Genomic DNA, 23,744 nt, shown 5'->3' on the forward strand with positions numbered 1-23,744 from the left:
GGCGGCGGGGCGTGGGGCTGAGCCAGGGGGGCGGCTGCTGACCCCCCTGGCCCTGCTGCTGGCAGCCACCGGGCTCTGCCTCTCCTTCTACAGCGCCCGGAGGATGGCCGGCCCCACCAAGGCCCCCCCGGAGCCGTGAGGAAGGGGCCGGAGGGGTCACAGAACAGTCCCAGGGGGGTCCCGGGGCTCCCCCTTTTCCCGCTGGCCCCCGCCTGAGCAGAGCTGCCGGATGCGAATCCTTTCCAGCCGATCTGCGCCACATCCAGCCCTTCCCTCCACGCCTGGGCGGTGCGATGCTCCAGGGCCAGGGGGGAACACACGCCTCTGTCCCTCTGTCCCTGCTTTTGGGAGCCGGTTCATCAACTGGGATGGAAAACGGCGAATCCACCTCCTGGCTCCAGAGCTGCCGGCCGAACCCCTGTAGGACACCAGGATCCAGACAAAACAAGACCAGAGGCAGAACGGACGGACAGACGGATGGTAGAGCCTGGTGCCACGTCCATCTCCATCTCCCCCCCTAAGCAGAGGGCTCTGGGGGGCCCCTCGCACGCACCACGCTGGGGCCGCAGCCAGCCTGGCCCCACGAAAAGGAGGTCAGCGCCGAGCGCCATTAGGTAACGCGGCGGGGACGGCCGGGACCAGACCCGCTTCTCCAAAACGGGGAGGGGGAGATGGGTCCACGGGATTGGCGACGCGTCCCCCAGGCAGGCGCATCCCGCTGGAATGGGGTCCGCAACCTTCCCCTGAACCCACCGGCTCCACGCAGAGCCGCAGCACGGAGCTGCCCCCAGCGAGATGCTACCAGCTAGATTTAGCTGCCTCCATCTCCCCGGTGCTGGGCTGGGGGGGGAACCACACAAATCCGGGCAGCTGCATGGAAATAAACCCTTTCCTGTCGAGCACCGCCGCGTGTCGCGCTGCCTTTCCGCCGCTCCAGCCCTGCGTCCCATCCCCGGCTCAGCAGGAGGGATGAACCTCCGGCCTGAGGGATCGGCAGGAGCCACTCTGCAGGAATTTGCAGCAGCAGGCGGTGGCACTGTCACACAAAATCCCCCCCCGAAAGCCAGCCCAGGTCACCGGCGGGACCGCAGCAGCATCAGGCTGGTGGACACGAGACCAATCGCGCCGCGCACGCGGCCGCAGCCGATGAAATCACTTGCAGGTGTTCGGTTTTAGGGGACAGCAGCCTAAAAGCGTCCCTGCCATGGGGACGCCAGCACTACCCTCTGGAGGCCCAAACGGGCAGGGCCAGCACCTCATCGCTATAGACCCGAGTGCCTGATGCAGTCCACTCAAGCACATATTCCCTCCCCCCCCCCAAAAACATACCCAAATCTGCTACCAGTAGGCTGGGAATCCCCTGCCAGGAGGGCAAAGCAGAGGGAACTGTGCCACCCCGCCGGGGCAGGAGCACCGGGACAAGGCTGTTCCCCCGGGCCAGCACGGACGCTGGCAATATTTTTTCCCTTTGCGCGATCGGGAAGAGCACAACGCCGAGAGGTCGCCCCCCGCCCCGAGGAGCGGCTGCCGTCCTCCCGCTGGGAGGGTGGGTCACGCTCGCAGAGAGCTCCCAACGCTGTTGGCTGACATTTTTTAATGGGTGAGTCACTGGGGTCAACCTCTGACCCGAGGAGAGAGGCCTAAAATCGCTCCAAAAAGCGCAGAGACCAGTGTACAGCTGCGCCAGCGCTTCGGGAACAAACGGTTTCCCCCTTCTCTGAAAAGGGGGACAGGCAGCGAGGGCACCCGGGGTCTCGCTGGCTCCTTCTCCTCGTTAGTGCTCTGGCACGGGCTGGCAGGAGGAGCAGTGCGTTCGCTTGCTGGCGGGCTGCGCCGAGGCATGTTTTTGTCACAAAGCTGAGGACAAAGACGCCCTCACGGAGCCACGCAGCCCCTCAGTCCACGCTCAGCTGGAGGCCTCCATCTCGGTGACTTCCTCGAGCGGCTGGGTCTGCACTTCCACCTTTTTCGGGGGGACGTAGGAGCCCATCCCGGCGGCGCGCTCGGCCTCCTCCTGCGTGTACGGGGCCTCCCGCAGCTGCTTCAGCCTGCGGGGACAGCAGAGGACGGGGCTGAAGGCTTCTACCCCAGCTCGTCAAAACAAGACCAGCCCCGAACTGACACCACCACCCGCCTCATCCCGAAGAAGTGGGGGCAGGGGGCTGCAGCCCGCTCTGGGGCAGGGCACGGGCCCACGGGGTGGCTCGGGGCCCCGCTCGGGCCCCCTGCTTACCTCTTCTTGTGCACCTTGGACCTGAAGTGCTCCTTCATGCTCGTCATGTCCACGAAGTAGCGCCTGGGGGGGATAAGAGCCGGGGGTCAGGGGATCCTGAGACTGGAGCAGGACTGGGGAGAGCCCTACTGAGGGGCCACGGTCCCCCCACACTCCTGGAGCCAGCCCCCCACGGGCCAGGGGCCCCACTCTCAGAGCAGTACAAGCTTCCCCCATGGGCCAGGGTCCCCCCCGCGAGACCAGGACAAGCTCCCCCCACCAGGGATCAGAGCACCCCCTTCCAAGGGCCGGCACCCCCCAGACCAGGACAAGCTCCCCCCACCAGGGATCAGAGCACCCCCTTCCAAGGGCCGGCACCCCCCAGACCAGGACAAGCTCCCCCCACCAGGGATCAGAGCCCCCCTCTCAGGAGCCAAAGACCCCCTCAGGACCAGGACAACCCCCTTCCAAGGGCCAGCCCCCCCCCCCCCAGACCAGGACAAGCTCCCCCCACGCGGGGTCAGAGCCCACCCCCGCCAGGACCAGCTCCCCTCCAGGAGCCAAGGACCCCCCCCCCCAGGACCAGGACAAGCCCCCCCACCCCTGCCAAGGGTTCGAGCCGTCCCTTCCCAGCCCCCTCCGCGACCGGGACCCCCCCTCCCACTCGTGGCGCGGCCCACGCACGCGCAGTGCAGGCAGTAGAACTGCGCGCAGCCCGGCATGTCGGGGTCGGGCTCCTGCCGCAGCAGCCGAGCGGCGTTCTCGGGCCGCAGGTCCCCGTGGATCTCGTCCAGGTCGCGGCGGCGCCGCTTCGTCTTCAGCTGCCGAGCCAGCGAGTGCGCCCGGTGGGCGCCGGTGCGGCGGCCGTTCCGCGGCGACATGGCGGACGCACGCCGGCACCGCGCTACTGCGCAGGCGCAACTGACTACAGGCCCCACCCCGCCCCGTTCTGCCCCGCCCGCGAGACAGAGACCACGCCCACTCGGCGGCAGGCCACGCCCACTCGGCGGCAGGCCACGCCCCCGTCGCGGCCCCATAGCTCTGCCCCACGGCCGTGCGCGGCCCCGGGGCGGGGGGGGGGGGGTCGCAGGTGCGACCCCAGCAGCCGGTAGCGGCCGTCCGCAGGCTGTCCCCAGCTGTCCCCGCGGGGGGGGCACAGGGCCTGGCCTCGGGGACCTGCCCCGGTCACTGCTGCGATGAGTTGGGCAGGGCTCAGCGCACCGTGTCCCGGCACCGATCGTGTTTCCTTCACCCTGGGTGATCAATTATAGATGGAGAGCCATGGCGAGGGCAGCGCTGAGCCCCGGCGCTTCCTTCGCGCTGTGGGCTTGGGGCAGCCCCAGCCCTGGGCGTCCCCTGTGGGTGAGGGGCACTGGGGGGCTGAGGCAGGGGGGTGGAGGGAGGGGGTTGGGGGTGACCAGAGCAGCTGCCCCTATGCTGCCCCCGGTTCAGGCCAGGCTCAGGTTCCCCTTTGTGCATTGGAAGTGGCCCCTGAAACTTTTATGAAGCCACCGGATCGCTGGGGCGGCACGGGGGGGGCCCAGCCCCGCACCCCTCCCGCTCCCCGCGGCACCCAGCTCCTGGCCCCGTTGAGCCCCTCACCATGACCCAGGGCTTCTGGCGGCTCTACAAGGCTAAAGTGCTGCAGACTCTGGGGGGGGCAAGGGCGGATGGGGCGCTGCAGGACGAGGTATGTTGTGTGGGGGGGTCATCACCTTGGGACCGCCGAAGCGGGGTGACCTCCCCCTGCCCTCACGTGGAGGCTTCGTTGCAGGCAGACCCCCCCGAGCTGATGGAGACGGCCGAGCCCCCCACACTGACGGAGGAGGGACCCAGCCCCATGTCCCAGCTAGCAAGGAAGGTGAGGAGGGGGCGGGGGGGCTGGTGGGGGGGGCCTGCTGGGACCTGGAGGTCCCTGGTGACCCCGCTGCTGCCTCCCCCGCAGGTGCAGGGGGTGGGTGCCCGGGGCTGGCGGACGCTGTCATCCCTCTTCGCCCGTGAGGACGAGCACCAGCTGCTCAGCCCGGAGCCCTGCGCAGACCAGTAAGTCGTAATTTGAGGGAGGCGGTGCGGGGGGGAACATCAGATCCTGGATCCATCCGAGCCCCTGCATCCCCCTGGCCCACCACCTGCACCCATGGGGCTGGGGGCAGCGAGGGGACAGCTGACACAGGAGGGGGACATCAGGGAGCTTGGGTGTCAAGAAAGGTCCCACGCCGACGTCCCCATCCCCGCTCTCTCCCCAGCCCGCTGGCTGCCTCGCCGCCTGAGCCGCCCCCCTCCGAGAAGGCGCCCGGTTTTTGGGATCTCTTTGCTACCAAGTGGCAGCAGGCGTCGGGGCCGGACAAGGAGGTGCCCTCCCCGGAACCCGGCGAGAGCCCTGGGGAGCCGCCAGGTAACGACGGCGGTGACCTGCGGGAGCCGGAAGAAGGGGCCTTCCACTGGGGCTTCCTGGCCGGCAAACTGGCCGAAATCCGGAATAAAAATGCACCCAAGGGTAACTAGAAGAGGAGGCACCCGCCGGGCTCTCCAGAGGCTCAAGCGACACCCCCCGCTGCGGGTGGGCAGCCCCCTGCCCGCGCCCGAGGGCTGTGTGGTGGGTTTCGGCGATGTGTCTGCACTAAAGACCTCGAGGTGCCCCTTTTCCCCGAGCCCTGCCTGGTGCTTTCTTGGCCCTCGAACCCCCTGCCCCCAGTAGCCCCATCGCACAGAGCTGCCACCGCCAGCCCCAAACCATCCCCCTCGCGCCCAGCCTGGGCTCTGCCTGCACAAACCACACACGCTGCCAGGCTAGAAAAACAAACAAACAAACAAATAAAAAAAAACCCCACAACAGGTTTATTGAGCACTGCTCTGGCCCTGGCAGCCCCTTTTCCAGGGAGGAGGGGGCTGAGGGGTGGGCACTGCCCGTGGCGGGGGGCTTGGGCTCGGCCCACCCCCCCCCAGCCCGCAGCCGGTGCAAGACGTGAGCGGCCGAGGGGGCTGCAGCCCCATCCCACCACCCCGGGCTGGAGACGGGGAGGATGGAGAAGAAGGGTGGCAGGGGAAGGACAGTGGCCTGGTGCACCCCAAGGCCAGGGAGGGAATTGCCGGGGGAGCCCCCTCCCCGCCTGCCCCTCGGGTGCCCCCACGGTGCTCAGCCGTGGGTGCAGGGTAGACCTGGTGGCTCTGGAGAGGGGTAGACCTGGTGGCCCTCCCGGCCAGCAGCAGCCCCATAGCGCAGGGACCCACGACGTCACCGGTCCATGGCCACCTCCAGCGAGGCCGAGGGGCCGCGTCCTGCCAAGAGGACCCACACGGACGTCCTCGTCCCCAGCCGGGCTGCCTCCGCTCAGACGGTGGACTCCTTGGCAGCCGCCCAGGCTCTCTGGCAGCCATAGAGCCACTTGATGACGCGGGCGTTGCGCTCCACCACCGAGACGGTGGAGCCCAGCCGGGCGTCCGGCTCCTCCTCACCCTGCCCCGCGTCCCCCTCGCTGCCCTCCGAGGCCTGCTCGGGCTCCGAATCGCAGGAGCCGGGGTGTCGAGCCGAGGCGTTATCCCAGCCCGCCGGCCCAAACCGCTCCCGCCCCAGCAGCTCCACCAGTGCCCGGTCCAGGCCGCAGTAGTTGAAGAACCGTTCCTTCTCCGAGAGTGGCAGGGAGACGCGCAGAGCCAGTGCCTGCTTGCTAGGGGGCTGGGGGGGCTGCGCCATGGGGCTGCCGGGCAGTGGGAAGATGCCACCGCTGCCACCACCACTGCTCGCACCTGGCGTCATCGCCTCCTCCTTCTCGCTGGGCGCCCACAGCATGGGGGTCTCGGGGCTCTGGGGGGCTGGTGACCCTTCGCCCAGCCCCCTGGTGGGGGGGGAGCTGGGGGATTTGTCTCTGAGGGGTCCTTGGAAAAGGCGTCGCACCAGCCCAGCGCTCTTGGCGTTCTCCTTGTCCCCCGCCGGGCAGTCCCGTTTCTGCCGGTAGATGATAAGCGAGTCAGGTCTCAGCAGGCGCCTGCCACCGGCTCGGCGGGACACAGGGGACTGGGGACACGGCAGCTTCCTGGGACCCTCCCGGCTCAGCTCCGAGCCCTGACACAACTCATTACACTGCTGGCGAGCGAGGAGATGCCAGCCACGAGGGGAGAGCCGGGGTGAGCAGCCCCGCAGCGCCGGTTCCTGCCGGCTGTTGATGACCTGCTGGGATTTGACGTATTTGGCCTTGTCGGCCTCCAGCCGCTCCACGGCGCTGGGCGTTCGACCCCCGCCGCCCCCCGGCTCCCGCTGGCACTCGGGGCCCCGGTTCAGCCAGGCCAGGGGGGAGCCGCGGCCGGGGGCCACGAGGCGCAGGTTGCTGGAGGCGCAGACGGCGAGAGGGGGGCTGCCCAGGGGCACCATCACCCCTCAGCCCCAAAACTGCACCCTTGGTCCCTCTGCTCCCTCCTGGGCGGCTGCCGGGGGAGGGTCCGGTGCTGCGGCTGAGGAGGCTCCCGAAGCTTCACTCCTCTTCTGGATTCGGCCCTGGGTGGAGAGAGGAGAGCTGGGGTCAGCACCAAGGATGCAGCATCTGCAGGATGATGGGGGTTGAAGCGGAGCCGGGGGGCGATGCGGAGCCAGGGGGGGTCCCTCGACCCCGCGCAGGGCAGGGCAGCCCTGCCCTTCGCCAAGGGCAGGCAGGAACATTCCACGGGCGGGAACAATCCACGGGCAGGAAGACAGAAGCGCCGAGCATCCGCCGGCTTCACCCGCATCCCAGGAGCGACTTCCAACAGGAAAAAATACCGGAGCCGGCCGCCTTATCTTTCCGAGCGCAGGGACAGCAGAACAAAGCCAGCGCAGGCCCCGCGCGCAGGAGAGCTGGCGAGCTGCCCCGGCCGGGCCCAAGTGGGGCAGGGGCTGGGGGATGTTTTGGGGGCTCTGTGCCGTGCTCCCCGCAGCCAGGCTGAGCTGGCAGGCACCTCTCCTGCTCAGCGCGTGGGGGTCGTGGAGCCAAGGGGCTTTTACCGGCCCTGGGGTGCGATAGGTCTCGCTCAGCGGTACCCGAGCATCCGTGCGGGGACACGAATCCAGCGGTGGAGGTGGGTGCCGGGGAGCCTGAGTGGGGGGGCTGTAAATGCACAAAGCAGATGGTTTCGCTGAGCTGAAGAGGCCCGAACGGCCATGGAGAGCTGCCCCACAGCCAGCAGCTGACCCAGCCCGGCACAGGCCAACAGCCCAGGAACCACCTGCCCACGCACCTCCACGCTCTGCCCGTGGGCTGCAACACCGCATCCGCCCCCCGCGTACAGACGGGGAAACTGAGGCGCGCAGTTTGTCTGCTCCTGTGCTCCCAAGGGACGAGCTCCCCAGCCTCCCCTGGCGCTGGGCGCCGCTCGGCAGCTGCTCAAGGGAAGGTGCCCCCAGCACGCGGTCCTGTCACCCACTGGCTTCACCCCAGCGTGCCCAGCATGCGACCGCGCGCTGCCCAGCCCAGCTGCCAGGCTCCGTGCCCAGCTGCTCCCACTCACCTGAGCCCACGCAGGGATGCTCCAAACTCACCCAGCTCCTGCCCCTCTGGCTGCCGGCAGCAAACTGAGCCCAGAGCTCACAGGAGCCTCATATAGATGGTGAGGAAGAGGAAGAGCCATCCTGTTAACCCCTGCCATGCCAGCACCATCAGCAGGAGCCTGTCCTGCGCCCACCCTGTCAGCATGACCTCCTGCCCTCCCCCTGCCCCACCAGCATTAACTCTCCTGCAGCTCCAGCTCACCTCTGCCAGCTCTCCTTCTCCCTCCTCCTCCTTACGGAAGCCTGGTCAGGATGTCGGGATCCGCAGCAGAGATCTCTGCCCCGTCCCAGGCAGGACTGAGTCCCTCTGTGCACACGGGGATATTGGGAACGGGACAGGGAAACCACGTCCACTCCAACAGCTTCTCCTCCGTCCAGCCCGAGGTGCTCGGTGCCACTCAGGAGCAGGAGCTCACCGTGATCCCCTTGCCCAGGATCCCGAGCATGGCGAGGGAGAAGGAGGGAGGAAGGCTCCTTCTGGCACCTTCTCTGCTGGTGGTGAAAGGGTCAAAGCCAGCCTCGAGCCAGGCCAGATCCTGCCTCCTCTTCCTCCCGGGAAGGGCTGTAAATCGCAGGAAGCCACAATGGGCTGGAGCTGGCCCAGCGGTTATTTTTACCACTGTCCTGTCCCCGACCGGAAGGCTCAGCACTCCCAGGGGGGCAGCCCCCAGCCCCCCTCCATCCCCAGCACCGGCCTGGGGGGCTGCAAAGATGCCACCACAGCTGCTGGGTGGGGGAAAGACGTGCTGCACCCTAAATTTGGCTCCCAGCCCCTTGGAGCAGAGCTGAAAAAGCCCCCAGTGCTTCCTAGAGACCCATCAGCTCCCTCCATCCATCCATCCCCCAGCCAGTACGGATGCAGAGCTGGGGTCCAGCCCAGCCCAACCCGCTTGCAGGGACTTGGGGGACCAGGAGGCTCCAGCAGGGACAAAGCCGTGGCATTTGGCCCGGGACCCGCAGGCCAGGGCGCTCTGTCCCTGGACGAGATGGGACCGAGCACCGCCAGCCCCCACCCCAGTTCCTTCCTGCGGTGCTGCTGGTGGGGAGCCTCTGCCGGGAACCGGGGCTGGGTCGGTGTCCAGCACCTCCCTGCGCGACGGCACCAGTGCCAGGATGGGGTCAGGGCCAGGAGTCCCGGGTTGACGAAAACATAGGTTAAAATGGAGGCTGAGCAGGATGAGAGCAGCCAGGGCTTGTTTGAGCTCTGCCAGCACTGGAAAAAAATCCCAGTGAAAGCAAGGAAGGGACAAACCAACTGTTCTCTTCCAATAAACCTGGAGAGGAGCAACACAGGCAGCTGTCCCAGCAGTGCTCAAGCTCTGTGCGCAGGATGGGGCCACGCCAGAGCAAACCTGAGCATCTCTAGAGGAAGATGGGGAAAAGGATTAAGGTGAGTGACGGAGAAACCCGTGGCAGCCCAGTGATCTGTCCCCAGGAAGGGGACACCTCTGTTCCCATGTGGGAGAGGAGCAGACGGCACAATCTTATTTTTAACTCCAGGCAACGTGAAACACTGTTTATTAGGACAGGTTTTATTTTCCAAGCTGTAATCCCTGCAGCCGTTCTGGTAAAGCCACAAGTGAGTAAGAGCAGCCTTTGATTCACCCTTCTCCGCTGGTGCGAGGTGTTCCCGGGGGATGCTCCTGCCCCGGAGCGAGGCAGACGGAGCGGCTATCCTCCTTTCCGGCTCCTCCTCGGAGCACCCGCCAGGCACTTACTGTTGAACTGTTATGTTTGGACACGGCTGATTCCCTTCGGGACGGCGTGAGGAGCCCTTCCCAGCATCAGCATCCCGGGCAGCTCCTGCTTCCCCTGGGGAGGTGATGGGGGTTTTGTCACTTCAGCTTCTGGGAAGGGATTTGCCCAACTAATCAGCCCCTTGTGAATGCACCAGGTGGCTTTTCTTCATCACATGGATGCTCAAAGTCCCTTGCTTTTATTTAATGTTACGGAGAGCTCTGACAAGGCGCTCTCTGCTCCTCCATGGGGCTCTGCTTCCCTCCCCTCCCAGCTCACTGGGAAAACAAGCACGGTGCCAGGTGAGCAAAGCAACCCCGGGCAAAACCCAGCCACTGCTGGGGCCGGGTATGGAAACTGGGATGGTGGGAGAGAAATTCTGAGCAAGTCCTCAAAGGTCACAAATCTGAGAGCACAGATTCTCCCTCCATCGTTTTTCGGAGCACGGCTAGCTCACAAAAGCCCCTTCTGGTCTGAGGTCCACGGGAATGCCTGGAGAGCAGCCCAAGGGAGCTGGCGGGCTTCAGAGCTGGGTGGCTCCAAGCCAGAGAGGGCTCAGGATGCAGGAGAAGGCAGGAGTGGAAGGCTTGCTATACAAGTTTAAAAATATCAAGGGCTCAAAGGGCCATGAATAAATCTGAAACCAGCACCTACCCTGAGGCAGCCACCCACAAGTTGGTGCAAGTAGGAACCAGAGAGCAGCTGGGTCCAGGAGCAGATGCCAAGGCTCCCACGGGCGTTCATGCCCCCAACGGGGGCTTCAAACCCACAGTCAGCCTTGCTGACTTCTGCCACCTGTCCGGTGTCTGGGAAGCAAAACAGGTCAGTACTGGGACCACTGGGACAGCTAGGAAGAGCAGAGAGACAGAAGGAGCTGCCGGGACTGAGGGAAACCCCCCCAGGGCCAGAGGCGAGCGCCTGGGCTGAACCCACCGCCTGCTGCACAGGACCTGCCAAGGCTTTCGGGTTGGGTTTGTTTTCATCTCAGACCCAACAGACTGAAGAGGCCTCTGAGCACTCGCAATGCTATCGGCGGTTCTCCCTTAGTCTTCTCTAGGAAAACCCTCCAGCACACCTCACCTGGCGGAGTCTGGGATGGGAGCGGGGCACACGGGGCTGCCCTAGAGAGTGGCCACCGGCTGCCCGCTCAGCCCGGGCCCCTGCACCGGCCCCGGCTGCTCCTTATGCAATTGCTTTCTGCTTCAGGCACCCAAATAATCTCGAAATTCACCTGGGAACAAACAGATTTAACAAGAACATGGCCCAGGCTGCGGCTCCTCTCACGGTGACGCAACACAGGCGCTGGCTCGTCCTTCGGGACGCTCGACTTCTTGGTGCTTCGCTTGCTCTGCTTATGTGAGTGGTCTCAGACTCCCCAAAAACACTTAGAGAGCCAGGGAACAGAGATCTGCAGCAGCTCAGTCTTGTATTTCCACCTCCAACGCTTCGTCAAACAGCACAGACACTCTGGACGGTATGTGGCGTTTCAGACACATCCCTTTTCCTCCACCGCCCTTAAGAATAGAAATCGTACTTTGCATAAACGGCTCCCCAGCCCCTCAGACCGAAAAGGAAACAAAACAGTCAGCGTCCGTTAGTTTGTGTTTAAATACTCCTGCCTAGCTCTCTGAGGGACAACTCCTTGCATTCACCACACAGACTGCCGGTGGAAATGAAATGCATTTGACGATCAACACCCCACAGAAGGATTCACGGGACATTGGTGGAGCAAAGGGAAAAGCAACAAAGTCGGCCATTTGTGCTGCCCACAGTCCAAAGGCTGACTTGAGTGTGTGTGCTCATCCAGCCACCACACAGGGGGGAAAAAAAAAAAAAAAAAAATAATTGTTTCTCCAAAGCGAGGGCACCCTTCCAAGGGGCAGGCGGAAGGCAGCTGCTGGCTCCCTGGGACAGGGCTTTATCTCAACCACAAAGCAACGCCTGCCATTACGCAGCACTTTACGGAGGGGTTGCAATTGGCTGGGCCAAAAGAAAACTCCGTTCAAACCAACCCAAAGCGAAAACACAAACACGGCGAGTTCCCGAGCCCGGCGCTGCGGAGCCGGGATCGCCTAGCCAAGCCCTGCCTGAGGAAATGGCAGGGACAAGCTGCAGCCCGAGGCCTCCGCATTCTGCAAAACAAGGAAAATAAGGCACAGGTTGGGCTGCTCAAGTCGCGATGCAGCGATAGTTACACCCAACTCCAGGTTCCCGCCCCCAGCGCCATGGCATAGATAAATTTTGAGTACATAGGCTCAGTTTTCTTAATTTTGTGTGGGAGGAATTTAGCTTGTGTCTATATTTAAAATCACCACTCGTAGATCTAATGAGAGAGCTGTGACTCTCTCCTTTAATTAAGCTGCTTATCCTTTAATAAAAAGTAACCTAAATTTCAATCCCCTCTCTCTTTTGCAACAACTGCATTGACTCACAGATTTAACCACACCGCTCCTGCCAGGTGGGGAATCTGCCTACTTCTGGCACGAGGATACAAAGGAATCCGCGCGCGACAATGCAAGCACACGGCACGCCGGAGATGACTGGGCTTGGGTTTGTCGCAGGGGTAAGAAATGGCAAGACAAGACAATTTACAGCATTTCCAGTTTGCACTATTCCCAGTCTGCACAACCCTTTGTTCTGGAGCACTTTTAATTAAAACATGCAAATGACTACTAGACTTTTGCCTCACGTATAAGAAATGGAAACCTTTATTTCTAAGGTTTCTCAGGGCATGGACCAGCCCGGATCATTTACACCTGGCTCAGCCCCAGGAGCTGCCCCACCAGACTGCAGACACCCGCTCCCTCCACCAGCTCCAGACAAAGCCAGCGGCGCTCGGCCCACGCACGCAGGGGCAAACACAGCGGAGCAACACGTTCACCGGCTGCCTTCAGCCCTTGGCACAGGTGGGCGACAAGGTTCACCCCCAGAACGAGGGCTGGCGGCTTTCTGGGTGAAATCCTACCCTAGTGCCTGTCGGAGCTGGAGGGGAAAGGCTCGCTTCAGAGGGAGGAGCGGCAACGCCCAGGAGAGCGGCAGCATCTCTCCGCAGCCTCCCAAATCCAGTAGTGTCAGTAGTGGGACAGGCAGAGCCTGCCGGAGATGTCCTTACAGCCCAGGGTGGTACTCACCCTGCTCGTAATAACTACTTCCATTATGTACTGGATGCAATAAATTAGCTTTTAGTCTTTAATCCCTGCTTTGAAAACGAAGCAGCACACCTAGAAGAGCACTGCTTTGATTCGTAAAGGGCTGGGCAGAAGCCGCAGGGTCCCCAAGGCCATGGCTCACCTCAGCCGGTCCAGCAGCCAGCTCCGTTTCCACGTCCCGTTTGGCCTGGCTCTGTCAAGTCCTCCAGCAACCCGTGACACACCAGGGAAGTCTGGCACTGCTGCCACCCCCAGAGGCTGAGCACCACAGCGTGAGCCAACCCAGCACCTTTTACAAGCCCAGGATCACTTACAGTGTGACTGTGACGAAGCACTAGAGCTTACTTCCATCCTAGCGCAGCAAATAAACCCTTCTGCAGCCTTGCTGACACCTAGGTGACATTGCATTGACTGAGAAGAAAGCATTTCTCTGTAGAAAGTCCAAAAATTTCATTGAAATTCAGATTTTATTTCAAAAACAGTCATGAACTTAATAAATTACATAATAGTTTTCCTCATTATAAATTCTCCATAAATATATTTTACAGTTTTTAAAGAAAGATTTGAGAAAAAAAAAAGTCTGAGTGCTGAAAAGTATCTTGATTTTGTGTCACGCTGGTGAATAACTCTGTAGCTGCTACAAAAATTTGATTTATCAAAAGCTTTTAAAAAGACAACAAGAACCATAAAAAAAAAAAAAAGAAGAAAGAACACAGACCTCGAGGACTACCATTCAGTGTTAATGAAGGAAACACTCAGTGTCACCCAGCAGCAAAGGCTAAGCACCATGAGAGGGATTTCAGGTACCCCCACCCTTTAAAGTGGCAATCAGTGCAAAGAAACACTTTGGGAGTCAAAAAACCCCACGCTTTCCTGTGCCGTTCGCTCGTTTCTGCACTGCAGGCAGGCAGCACATTCAGCGTTCGTCCCTTGAAATACTTCAGAGGAGACTCAGACGATTTGCAAAGCGCCTTAAAGGTAAGAAGTATTATTTTGCAGTAGATTCATACCTTAAGAGAACATAGTTGATTCTTACTTTTGGTGGGGGGCAAGAGAGGAGGAAGTTAGCAATGTATTCTTAAAAAGCTCTCAAGTTTACCATGGGAAAATGATAAACCCTCTTAGGGCTTCACTCATCGGACGACCACGCTGAAACGTAAGTACTGTGAAACAGTGCTGGCACAGACAGCGAGAGGTTTGTTTTCCTCCTTTAACAAGCTGAGGCTTCAGCTGTACTGAACACAGTTAAAATATGAGGACAAACAGATCTCTGCTTCTAGAACACAAGGAAAAAAAAAATAGATGTCTCCTTATCATTACTCACAGACAGGCTCTCTTCTCTAGGCTAAGCTCCCTGCAGGGAAGGAGCGAGGCTGGGACATCTACGCAGGACAGGCTGCACCCTCGGTATGACGCAGTCGCCTCCGTCCCTGCCGATTCACACCGAAGCGAGACGCTCCACTGTGCTTGGGAGCACTGTCTTCCGAGAGTTACTTCTATAGCATCTTCTAAACAATAAACGCTGCTTTCAGACAGCAAAGTGGATTTGCCCGAGAATCACTGTTTGGACAGCTTGCCTTACACACTGAAGTGAAGCAAAATAACCAGGATTAAGGACTAAGGCCCCATGGTAACTGCACATAAGAGCCAGCTGTAGCCTGTAAAGCCTCAGAAGTTTGGTAGAATCACAATCCTTTGCTTTTGGAAGAATAATAATATATATATATATAGTTTGTGCTGTTTATTCTTGCGCAGGCAGAATAAACAGTGATCAGAACTGCTCTCACAGCACTAAGAGGGAACAGGATCCGAGATGCCAGTTACACAAGGGAACGCTTACGGCAGTTTTCAGGTAAGATTTGGGAAAAAAATTAAATTGATTTTATTAAGAAAACTGGCCATTGTTGCAGCTTTAACACATCTGCTTTGAAAGGCAATTTTAAAAGACTACTTTTTCCAAAAGGTCAAATTGAGGAGCAAGGTCCCGGTCCTGCACCCAGAAGAACAAAGTGTTGCACTCCCACAGAGCAGCTTCTGTCTGCCCACAGCCTCAGGCGGCCTCGGGGAAACCTCTCTCAGCACCATCAGTCTGCTTCTGTGGAGTAAGAGCTGGGGATAAGCAGCCTTTCAACCACTTCAAAGCTTTCCATCCTCCTGGCTGTGGTTTTAAATAAACAGGACTTTTAAATAAGTCCACATTTCCACAAACTCGGCTCACGTGCTCTCCTATGTCGAGTACCCAAGGTGCCACTGGATTGTAGACACAAGGGTAGAGAGCATGTTGCGAAACTGGAGATCAATTGATTAATAAAGTATTTGATTACTAGAAGCACGCAAAATCAAATGATTAATGAACTAGCCAACGTGCTAGCACCTGATTGCAAACATTTGTAATTTGACTCCCTCTGTGACAAGCTCATTAAACTTAAGTGCTAAGCTTGGCCACATCAGCACTTCAAAAACTGCGGATCCCCTTGCATTGCATTTTTTGTCTACAAAGTCAAGTCTCAGACCCTATCTTTGACATTAGACAACAAAAATAAATAATAATAGTTATTCAGGCCTGGAGAAGAAGGAATGCTTATCATCTGTCTTCTTCACCGAGGTTTCTAGCAGACCCCAATCATTCAGACCCATAGCAAATAATTTAAGGAAAGTTGCACACGCTCCCAGTCGCTCGTATACGTAAATATATACACAGAATTACTTTACACAGCCTGAAGATTTGCACTACCAGCATGCAAACCTCCTTTTCCATGAGAGTTCCTAATACTGACATAGGAAAACGGAATGTACAAAACGTGACGCAGCGCTGGGAATCAAGTCCCAGCCCTTACGACTTCCCACCGCCAGCGCACACAAACGAACCTCATCCCGTCTTACACTTGCGTGTCACATCCCGGTATTATACACATCAACGCATCGTTAACGCACCGGCCAACTCATTCGTATCGCTTATGAAACTCAGAGAGAATAGTTTGGCAGAAACTACACCCTGCAGGTTTGAGTTCAGGCTCCTTCCTTTTACTGCCATTAAGCTGCACCATCAGTCAGGCGAGAAGCAGCTCTACGGAGGGGGACACGACTCACGTGTCCCAGCCGCTGTCTTTAAAAGCTATGTTGACTAACCGCAGCTCCAGCTCAAAAGCATCAGGCCGGTCCTGCGGGTTGGCAGCCAGCATTTCCTTGATCAGCTGTTTCATTCGAGCGTTCATGGATTTTTTCTTTACGGGGATGAGCAGTTCCATTTTCGGGTTTTCTAGAAGCGCCTCTCCAACAGGCACGATTGCCGTCCCCTGCTTGACGTAACTCCCCAGAAGTTCCTTCTTTGTTTCCGTATCTATGAAGGTGATTCTTTCCAACATTGCCCAGATTATAATCCCCAACGCAAAAATGTCTGCTTTGGCAGTGTAGTACCCTTCCCAGACTTCGGGGGCCATATAGAAGTCAGTCCCGCAGGCAGTTGACAGAAAACACTTATTTACGTTGACCGGTTCCTCGGGATTCTGTCCTGAGGCTGAACACACTTTACTCAGCCCAAAATCAGCTACTTTCAGGGTGGGCTCCAAGTCACTAGCATCCATCCTGCTCTGAGATATCAGAATATTGTCAGGTTTGAGATCACGATGAATAATCTGATTTTTGTGCAGGAACGCCAGCGCGCTGCTGAGCTGAAGCATGAAACTGGTGTTGGTCTTGCGGTTCGGCTTTCGGGACAACAGGTAGTCATTCATGTCTCCTCCGTCACAGAAATCCATTACAAACCAGAGGTAATAAGCACTTCTGGGGTCAAAGACTATTTCTCCTTTTAACGAGGTCTCTACAAGCTGCAACAAGGAAAAGAAACGTCATCACTACCTGACAATCACAAGAATATAAAGATACAATGGAAAAATAAAGTATGGCTCTTCCTCTTGACAGTCCAGAGAGCAAGATATTGCAACTGGTGAAAACAAAACTACGCCAAATTTACGCAAAAAAAAAAAATCACAACGTATTTGACAGCCTCCTTATTTTTGTGCGTGCAAAGCGTATCAAGCTCATGCTCCTGCCCAGAAGCTAGAGCTAGACCCAGATAACAGTATTTTGACAGATACTTGGTGGCCACTGCGCTCCCATCTGTTCCAGCTGGACAGTGTCCCACCCCAACAAAGCCCGTCCCACCCATTTCGCTAACAACTTTAACGTACAAACAAAGTCTCCACAAGTAACTCCATACAGTGCTGGGGGTTGTATTTGTCCTCCGCCGCTGAAGCAGCACCAGGATAGATTTTTTAAAGCCTGTTCTCCATTCCTTACACTTGAATGTGTTCTAGCAAGCGTCAACACGGGATCCCTTAACTCAGGAGAACGCTGATCTGCGGGCACAGCTGAACACGAAACACCTTTCCCACCATCATGACGAGCTATTTTCTAGAGTAGAAGCCGCGAGTAGCTTGAGCAGCCAGTTCTCACAGCTACTTCGTACAAAAAGCAAAGTAAAACCAGCAATGTTTTACTAATCCTGTTTACACAACTACACATTTGCCCCTTCAGCTCCCCTGAGGTGGCTCTCAGCACGCCCCGGAAGGTAGATCTTGCAATTATTTCTGTTAGTAGTAAACCAATGTATACTAAACCAAACACAGCCCCTATAGGCTTTCAAAAATTAAGGTAGCTATGAATATTTAGAGAGGCATTTTAAAGTGCTTTAAAAAAAGTGGCCTTTCCATCCAAGAGCAAAATTACTAGCAATTTATATTAATCTTTAATCGCTAGCGCAACTAGTACTCAAACCAGACCAACTCCAAACAGTAAATCCAGGCTAGAACTAGAAAAATGTTTATGTAGAGCTTCCAGGCAGTAGCAGTGAAATTAAGGTATCGCGGGACAGCAGCCAAGCGAGCCCCGGCACGCAGCTCTCCCCTCCAGAAGGCTCTCCAGCAGCTGCGCTCACATCTCCGTTCAGAGCACCAAGACACCAAAATCCAGCACCACGCCCGTGACAGCGGCAGAGCACCAGACCAGGCTAGCTGAGGACTCTCGCTTTACTGCCTTTAACTGACACCAGTCCAGCACCTGCCCCAAAGCCTTTCGGGAGACACCAATCCCCCCTTTCCCAGCCAGCCTCCTCACAGCCTGCACCCGCTCAGCTCTGTAACGTAATATCACCTGGGGCAGGGAGAGGAGAGGGCGAGCCAAGGGAGATCTGATTTTCTCCATTTTAGCACACGCTATTATAAAGCGTCCCAGCCTCTTCAGAGTCCGCTCAGCTCTGCCCTTTGCTCTTCTCTGCTCTCTGGACTAGAAAAACAATCTGTAGGGCTCGTGCCCGACACAGGCGAGATCTACGTTGTTCACAGGCACTACCATCAAAAACCAGTGCTGCAGGTGATCTGGAAGCTCTCCCCCACCAGTTCCACTCTGCTTTTTTTCAGCTCCTCCATGTACAGCTGCCCAGTCTGATGCAAAATCTTTCAGATCCACTACCCGCTCGGAAGGCAAGGCACTCATTACTCCCCCGTGAGCTGGCCAGAATTATTTCACCCTGATCCCCTCAGGAAAGCAGGTCAGTAACAACTACCAAGTTACGGCGAGTCTACAAAGGCAAGAATCCCTTTTCTCAGGCTCGTACAGCGCTCGGCACAACAGGATCCGGACAGCCGTGAAGGGCTGACAGATGAGTGTTCAGTAACAAAAGGTCCTACATTAGGCACGCAAGAACGACAACAATAAAACCTGAAATGATAAAAGCTGACTAGGGATAACACAATAAACACGGAGCAGGCTACTGACTTTTTAAACCAGAAAGACAAATTTCTGCCAGGGGATGATTTATAGTTGAGGCAGCTTCTTGACAAGGGAATCAATCAGATTATCTTTCAAAGTCTTTCCAGAGCTACTTATTCTTCAAAAATATGCATCTTCAAACTTGAAGGCGGCTTAAGGGACACTTTCAGTAGCCACATAGGGGGAATGATATTTATTCCCTTATTTATCATAGCTCTCTTTGAAGAGATTAACATTGATTATTCAAAAAAAAAAAAAAAGAAAACCTGTCACTGCATATTACCAAGTGCTTATTATTTCTGAAAGAATTTTAAATGTTGGCTTCCTAAATCAAGATGGTTACTTCCTCTTCCAAGGACATCTGGGATTAAGAAATTCTTCACAACTCTGTACGTGTCTGCTCATTAACCCTGCAGCACGGCTTCCACCAAGTAACACAACAGCCTGCACCTCCCTTCTGCTTTACCTGTGGCGTTTTCTCAAATTATCAAAGCAGATGTGCATGAAAAAACCCAAAACTGGTGTCTTTTAGAGTGGCATGGCTTGGAATTATGAGGTACAGGTGATTGTTCAAGAGATACACTCTTTTAAAGATACAAAATAATTTTTGGGTGTCAATAATGTTAACAAAACCCTCTCCTAACTATGCATACCTCAAAAAAAAAAAAAAATATATATAATCTTGGCTACCCACCTCCTTCCCTCCCAGCTACACATCCATATTAATTACTTCCACCCCATTACCTCAGCTTCATGTACCTGTAAATAAAGGGAGGAACTGGAGCCATGGGACATCTTCTGCACCATACCATCTTTCTGCAAGATGCACTCCTCCAGGTGAATGACGTTGGGATGCTGGCTCTTGATACTGCTAAGTGCCCAGAACTCACGCAGAGCTAGTTCCACGTTCTCTGGAGCATGGCACCGAATCTTTTTCACCGCGACCCGTGCGGAGGTCTTCCTGACGACTGCTTCGTACACCACACCGTAACTGCCACGACCAACCTCCCGTATTAGATCGTACTTAGGCTGGCTACTCACCATCTTCAAGATCAAGGGTTCTGGGGAAGGGGGAAAAACCCACAGAACTAAAACTTATGAACAAGAACCGGGCTGTATTTTCCCCCACGTGGCTCGGTGCGGCAATACGAGGCCCACCAATACCCTCCAGTTAACAGGGCAGCGCCTCCGAGCACTGAACACAATGTGCATTCAAGCGCTAGAACGTTCTAGAAGCTACTCTCTAAACCTGGACCTGTTGCCACGGACTACTTAAAAGCAAAATGACATCATTTTGTCAGGACTTAAGATTTCAAATACAGCCCAGTTTTCAAGGTGGCAACAATTCAAATCTAGACTTGTACTGTGCCGAGACAGGACTATCCCGTGTGCTCCTGCTCCTTTCTGTCCGTGTCTTCCGTGAACATCTGCAGGAATAACGCGGTATCATGCTCTCCATCTGCGCCCGGGATAGCGGAGAAGAGGTTCTAGTTGACGCCTGCGGTTGGGCAGTAACAGATTTAATTAACACTGCCTTCTGCAGAGGTGACTGCACAGGTAAGTCTTTTTGTTGTAATTTAATCACGAAATTCTTTTACTGATACTAAGAAGGATGCTTTGGATCACTTGCGATTTTTTTACGTTTCTATGATTTTTCACTTTGTGCCCTTTGAGTGGGGAGTCCACAGTTAGAAAAAGTTAAAAAGGGCAACTGATTGCAGAAGCTTGTACCCAGCGTCTAACTTTCAGTTTTGCTCAACAGGGCAAAGATAAAAGTTAAGATATTGCTCTGTAAGTTAAACAAGACACACACACACACACAGAAAAGCCACCAAACACTGTCACAGATTTATGAACTGCCCTTCACACTTCCCTGCAAGATTACAAACCAAAACACACCAGTACCACCTTCACACAAAAAAAACAAAACGGGACACTGACTATAGACAGGGGGAGGAAAGAAAAAAAAAAAAAAAACCAAAAAAAAAAACCCCAAAAAAAAGAAACCAACAACAAACTTGGCTGGCCAGTTATCACTGATCAAACAGAATGAAACGCAAAAATAATAATAAAATCACAACTAGTATGTAAGAACTGAAATAGTTTATAAGACTGCCAGAGATAAATGTAATCCTCTTTATGTTGGTAAACCAGGCAATGAGGACCATATCAAACAGCTCATTATTAGTAGGAAGTTTTCCACTGGGTTAGGTTTGGTTTTTTTTTTAGGGAAGGAAAAAAAAAAAAAAAAAAAAAAAAAAAAAGAGAAAGAGAAGTATCATCAGTCTCAGGGCAATACTACAAAGACATTTTAACCTTTCAGCAAAGCTCTGTGATCAGCATTTATGTTTTGAACTGGAATGTGATGTGCCTAAGAAACGCATGTGCACGAGACGCGCTGAGCCTGCAGCATGCTCATGAGGAACAGATCAAGACTGCAGATTGCACGTTAAGCTTTGACGGGCCAACTGCCTCTCCCATACAAGGGAGAAAAGCAGGATCTGCAATGTCACCAGCGGCCAAATACTTCCTGAGGAAAAGGCTGCGTTACTCAAACACTGTCACATCAGGTTCAAAACCAGCAGAGAGCTTCCCCCGACGCTGAGAGCTGCGTGCTGTTACCAGAGAGGAGCTGTCGTTCCGCCCAGGGCCTGGGTTGCTACCTGCCTTCCTTCGCCCTCGCGGGGGCCGGGCCGGGCTGGAAACGCCGCCGAGGTTCATCGCCGCACCCGAGGAGAGGGGCGGCCCGCTCCCCGGGGCGGCTCACGCCAAGCTGCGCGGCCCTGGCACGGCGCGGACAGCGCAAAGCGAACAGGCCGGGCCTGCCCCTGCTCCCTCCTCGCAGGCCTAGGAAGCTGCAGCCTGCTGACACGGGAAACGCCTTCCCTCCCCGGCCGCCTCGTCGGCAGCAATAATTAGGGAATAAAATAAATTCCGCACCCCTCCCCTTCGCCCTGCTCCTCCAGGCTCTGCGAGCGGCTGCCACACCGGGACCCCGCCTGCACCCAGGGGGAGGCCTTATCCCGGGAAATCACCTCGCTTCGGGCGGAGGCCGGCAGCGGGGCCCGCGGAGGGGAGCCGACCCCGCAGGTACCCGGGGTACCCCGCACAGCTGGGGCGGAGGTCCCCGCTCCGCGCAGCCCCACCCTCCACTCTGACACACCGAGGTGACCGCCCGAACCCGCTCCCCGCCGCCCACCGGGCCGGGCCCGAGCCGAGCCGAGCCCCGCGTTACCTGAGGACCACCGCCGCGCCGGCTCCGCGCGGCCGCCATTATAGGGCTTCCCCCTCCCCCTGCGCCGCCGCCGCCGCCACCAACGCCCCCGCGCAGGCCACGCCCCCTCCCCGCGGGGCCACGCCCTCTCCGGTTCATGGGCGGGGCGCGGGGAAGGGGCGCGCGCGCCGTTCGTGGGCTTTCACGGGGGCGCGCGCGGCCGGGGCGCCCTGTGCATCCCCAGCTGCAGCCTCCCCCCACGGCTCCCCCCTTTTTCTTGGGGCGTGTTTTGTGGGGCTTTAAAAATATAATTTATTAATGAATTGCTTGGCAATAAATTAAAAAAAAATAGAATAAATTTAAAAAAATAAATTAAAAATAACCCCACAGGGTTCCTCGCACCACCGGTTGCTCTCTGGCTTTCTGTGATGGCGACGCAGCTCCTGGCAGAGAGCTGTCCCCCCTCCTCGTGCCCTGCTCTCTGCCATTGCCCCCTCTCCTCATAGAATCACAGAAGGGTTTGGGCGGGAAGGGGCCGTTAAAGCCCACCCAGCCCAACCCCCCTGCACGGAGCAGGGACATCTCCAACCAGATCAGGTTGCTCAGAGCCCCGGCCAACCTGGCCTGGAATGTTTCCAGGGATGGGGCACCCACCACCTCTCTGGGCAACCTGGGACAGTGTTCTATAACTCGCATCTTAAAATTTTTTTCCTAATTTCCAATCTAAATCTAACCCCCTCTATTTTAAAACCATTACCCCTCGTCCTATCGCAACAGGCCCTGCTGAAGAGTCTCTCCCCACCTTTCCTGCAGCCCCCTTTAGGCACTGGGAGCCGCTCTCAGGTCTCCCCGGAGCCTCCTCTTCTGCAGGCTGAACAGCCCCAACTCTCTCAGCCTGTCCTCATAAGAGAGGTGCTCCAGCCCTTTTATCATCTTCGTGGCCTCCTCTGGACCTTCTCCAACTGGTCCATGTCCTTCTTGTGTTGGGGGCTCCAGAACTGGACGCAGTACTCCAGGTGGGGTCTCACCAGGGCAGAGCAGAGGGGGAGAATCACCTCCCTCAACCTGCTGGCCACGCTTCTCTTGATGCAGCCCAGGATGCGGTTGGCCTTCTGGGCCCCAAGGGCGCATTGCCTGCTCATGTTGAGCTTCTCATCCACCAGCACCCCCAAGTCCTTCTCCTCAGGGCTGCTCTCAATCCATTCCCCGCCCAGCCTGGATTTGTGCCTGGGATTGCCATGACCCAGGTGCAGGACCTTGCACTTGGCCTGGTTGAACTTCATGAGGTTGGCACGGGCCCACCTCTCCAGCCTGTCCAGGTCCCTCTGGATGGCATCCCTCCCCTCCAGCGTGTCAACGGCACCACACAGCTTGGTGTCATCGGTGAACTTGCTGAGTGTGCACTCTATCCCACTGTCCATGTCGCCGACAAAGATGCTGAACAGGGCCGGGCCCAACACGGACCCCTGAGGGACGCCACTCGTGACTGGTCTCCGCATGGACATTGAGCCGTTGACCACCTCTCTCTGAGTGCGGCCATCCAGCCAACTCCTTATCCACCGAGTGGTCCATCCATCAAACCCATGCCTCTCTAGTTTAGAGAGAAGGATGTCGTGCAGGACAGTGTCAAAAGCTTTGCACAAGTCCAGCTAGATGATATCCGTTGCTCGTCCCTTGTCCACCGATGCCGTCACCCCGTCATAGAAGGCCACCAAATTGGTCAGGCACGATCTGCCCTTGGTGAAGCCATGTTGGCTGTCACTGTCCTCCGCAGCCTGTGGGGCTGGACGTACCCCCCGCCACCCCGTGCGCAGGAGTTGGGGGGCACAGGCCTCCCATCACGGCCCCTGCTGCCCCTCCACCTGTTGCACAGCCCTCATGGTGCCATTTTGTGAGTAGTCGGGGCCACCCGCTGCTCAGAGGCCTGCAGAGAGCGAGCGGAGGCCGCACAGATACGCTCCGAAGCACGCTGTCCTTCTCCCCGGTGAATGGGAATGAGCCGGGTGGTGATTAACGCCACGAGCCAATTAGGGTCCCACAAGCCCCTTGTGGGTTTTGAAAGCCGATTAGGGCGTCACAACCCCTCCGTTTCCCGCCAATCCCCTTAATCACGTCCAGAAGCAATTAGTTAATCAATGCCAGCCC

General features: G+C 57.2%; 4 protein-coding genes and 1 long non-coding RNA gene across 7 annotated transcripts; 2 read left to right on the plus strand and 3 right to left on the minus strand.

Moving 5' to 3' along the window:
- Positions 1–1,577: 1,577 nt before the first annotated feature.
- On the minus strand, positions 1,578–3,112 carry ZNF593 (zinc finger protein 593). Its single transcript, XM_086765071.1, has 3 exons — positions 2,897–3,112; positions 2,234–2,296; positions 1,578–2,048 (listed from the first exon to the last, which is right to left on the minus strand). The coding sequence occupies exons 1-3, from the start codon at positions 3,091–3,093 to the stop codon at positions 1,907–1,909; spliced, it is 402 nt and encodes a 133-aa protein (XP_086621197.1). The 5' UTR covers positions 3,094–3,112; the 3' UTR covers positions 1,578–1,906.
- A 548-nt stretch (positions 3,113–3,660) lies between these two features.
- Positions 3,661–5,009, plus strand: C22H1orf232 (chromosome 22 C1orf232 homolog). The gene is made up of 4 exons (XM_086765235.1): positions 3,661–3,902; positions 3,987–4,073; positions 4,158–4,255; positions 4,459–5,009. The coding sequence occupies exons 1-4, from the start codon at positions 3,816–3,818 to the stop codon at positions 4,715–4,717; spliced, it is 531 nt and encodes a 176-aa protein (XP_086621361.1). The 5' UTR covers positions 3,661–3,815; the 3' UTR covers positions 4,718–5,009.
- Positions 5,010–5,032: 23 nt separating this feature from the next.
- FAM110D (family with sequence similarity 110 member D) lies at positions 5,033–8,643 on the minus strand. Of its 3 annotated transcripts, XM_086765238.1 has the most exons (3): positions 7,933–8,643; positions 7,691–7,777; positions 5,033–6,704 (listed from the first exon to the last, which is right to left on the minus strand). In XM_086765238.1, exon 3 carries the CDS (start codon positions 6,579–6,581, stop codon positions 5,544–5,546), a length of 1,038 nt encoding a protein of 345 aa, XP_086621364.1. In that variant the 5' UTR covers positions 6,582–6,704; positions 7,691–7,777; positions 7,933–8,643; the 3' UTR covers positions 5,033–5,543. The 3 variants fall into 3 exon arrangements, with proteins under 3 accessions (XP_086621364.1, XP_086621362.1, XP_086621363.1); XM_086765236.1 differs by lacking the exon at positions 7,691–7,777 and having other exon boundaries at positions 7,933–8,642; XM_086765237.1 differs by lacking the exon at positions 7,933–8,643 and having other exon boundaries at positions 7,691–7,821.
- Positions 8,644–11,707: 3,064 nt separating this feature from the next.
- On the plus strand, positions 11,708–14,945 carry LOC147598104 (uncharacterized). The gene is made up of 2 exons (XR_015260911.1): positions 11,708–14,468; positions 14,580–14,945. It is a non-coding gene; the product is annotated as an uncharacterized LOC147598104 (long non-coding RNA).
- PDIK1L (PDLIM1 interacting kinase 1 like) lies at positions 13,067–21,681 on the minus strand. Its single transcript, XM_086764920.1, has 3 exons — positions 21,621–21,681; positions 19,145–19,446; positions 13,067–16,443 (listed from the first exon to the last, which is right to left on the minus strand). The coding sequence occupies exons 2-3, from the start codon at positions 19,427–19,429 to the stop codon at positions 15,703–15,705; spliced, it is 1,026 nt and encodes a 341-aa protein (XP_086621046.1). The 5' UTR covers positions 19,430–19,446; positions 21,621–21,681; the 3' UTR covers positions 13,067–15,702.
- Between the last annotated feature and the right edge of the window lie 2,063 nt (positions 21,682–23,744).

Source organism: Chlamydotis macqueenii, chromosome 22 (genome assembly GCF_036417535.1).
Source record: "Chlamydotis macqueenii isolate bChlMac1 chromosome 22, bChlMac1.mat, whole genome shotgun sequence".
Taxonomy (NCBI): Eukaryota; Metazoa; Chordata; class Aves; order Otidiformes; family Otididae; genus Chlamydotis; species Chlamydotis macqueenii.

Excerpts from the sequence above, each read along its gene's own strand:
- FAM110D (XM_086765238.1), bottom strand. The coding sequence starts at position 6,581 with ATGGTGCCCCTGGGCAGCCCCCCTCTCGCCGTCTGCGCCTCCAGCAAC.
- ZNF593 (XM_086765071.1), bottom strand. The coding sequence starts at position 3,093 with ATGTCGCCGCGGAACGGCCGCCGCACCGGCGCCCACCGGGCGCACTCG. Across the intron at positions 2,297-2,896 it reads TTCTACTGCCTGCACTGCGC|GCGCTACTTCGTGGACATGA; the intron begins GTGCGTGGGCCG and ends TATCCCCCCCAG. Across the intron at positions 2,049-2,233 it reads TCCAAGGTGCACAAGAAGAG|GCTGAAGCAGCTGCGGGAGG; the intron begins GTAAGCAGGGGG and ends CTGTCCCCGCAG.
- C22H1orf232 (XM_086765235.1), top strand. The coding sequence starts at position 3,816 with ATGACCCAGGGCTTCTGGCGGCTCTACAAGGCTAAAGTGCTGCAGACT. Across the intron at positions 4,074-4,157 it reads TGTCCCAGCTAGCAAGGAAG|GTGCAGGGGGTGGGTGCCCG; the intron begins GTGAGGAGGGGG and ends CCTCCCCCGCAG. Across the intron at positions 4,256-4,458 it reads CCGGAGCCCTGCGCAGACCA|CCCGCTGGCTGCCTCGCCGC; the intron begins GTAAGTCGTAAT and ends CTCTCTCCCCAG.
- PDIK1L (XM_086764920.1), bottom strand. The coding sequence starts at position 19,429 with ATGGTGAGTAGCCAGCCTAAGTACGATCTAATACGGGAGGTTGGTCGT. Across the intron at positions 16,444-19,144 it reads GTTCCTCCCTTTATTTACAG|CTTGTAGAGACCTCGTTAAA; the intron begins GTACATGAAGCT and ends TCCTTGTTGCAG.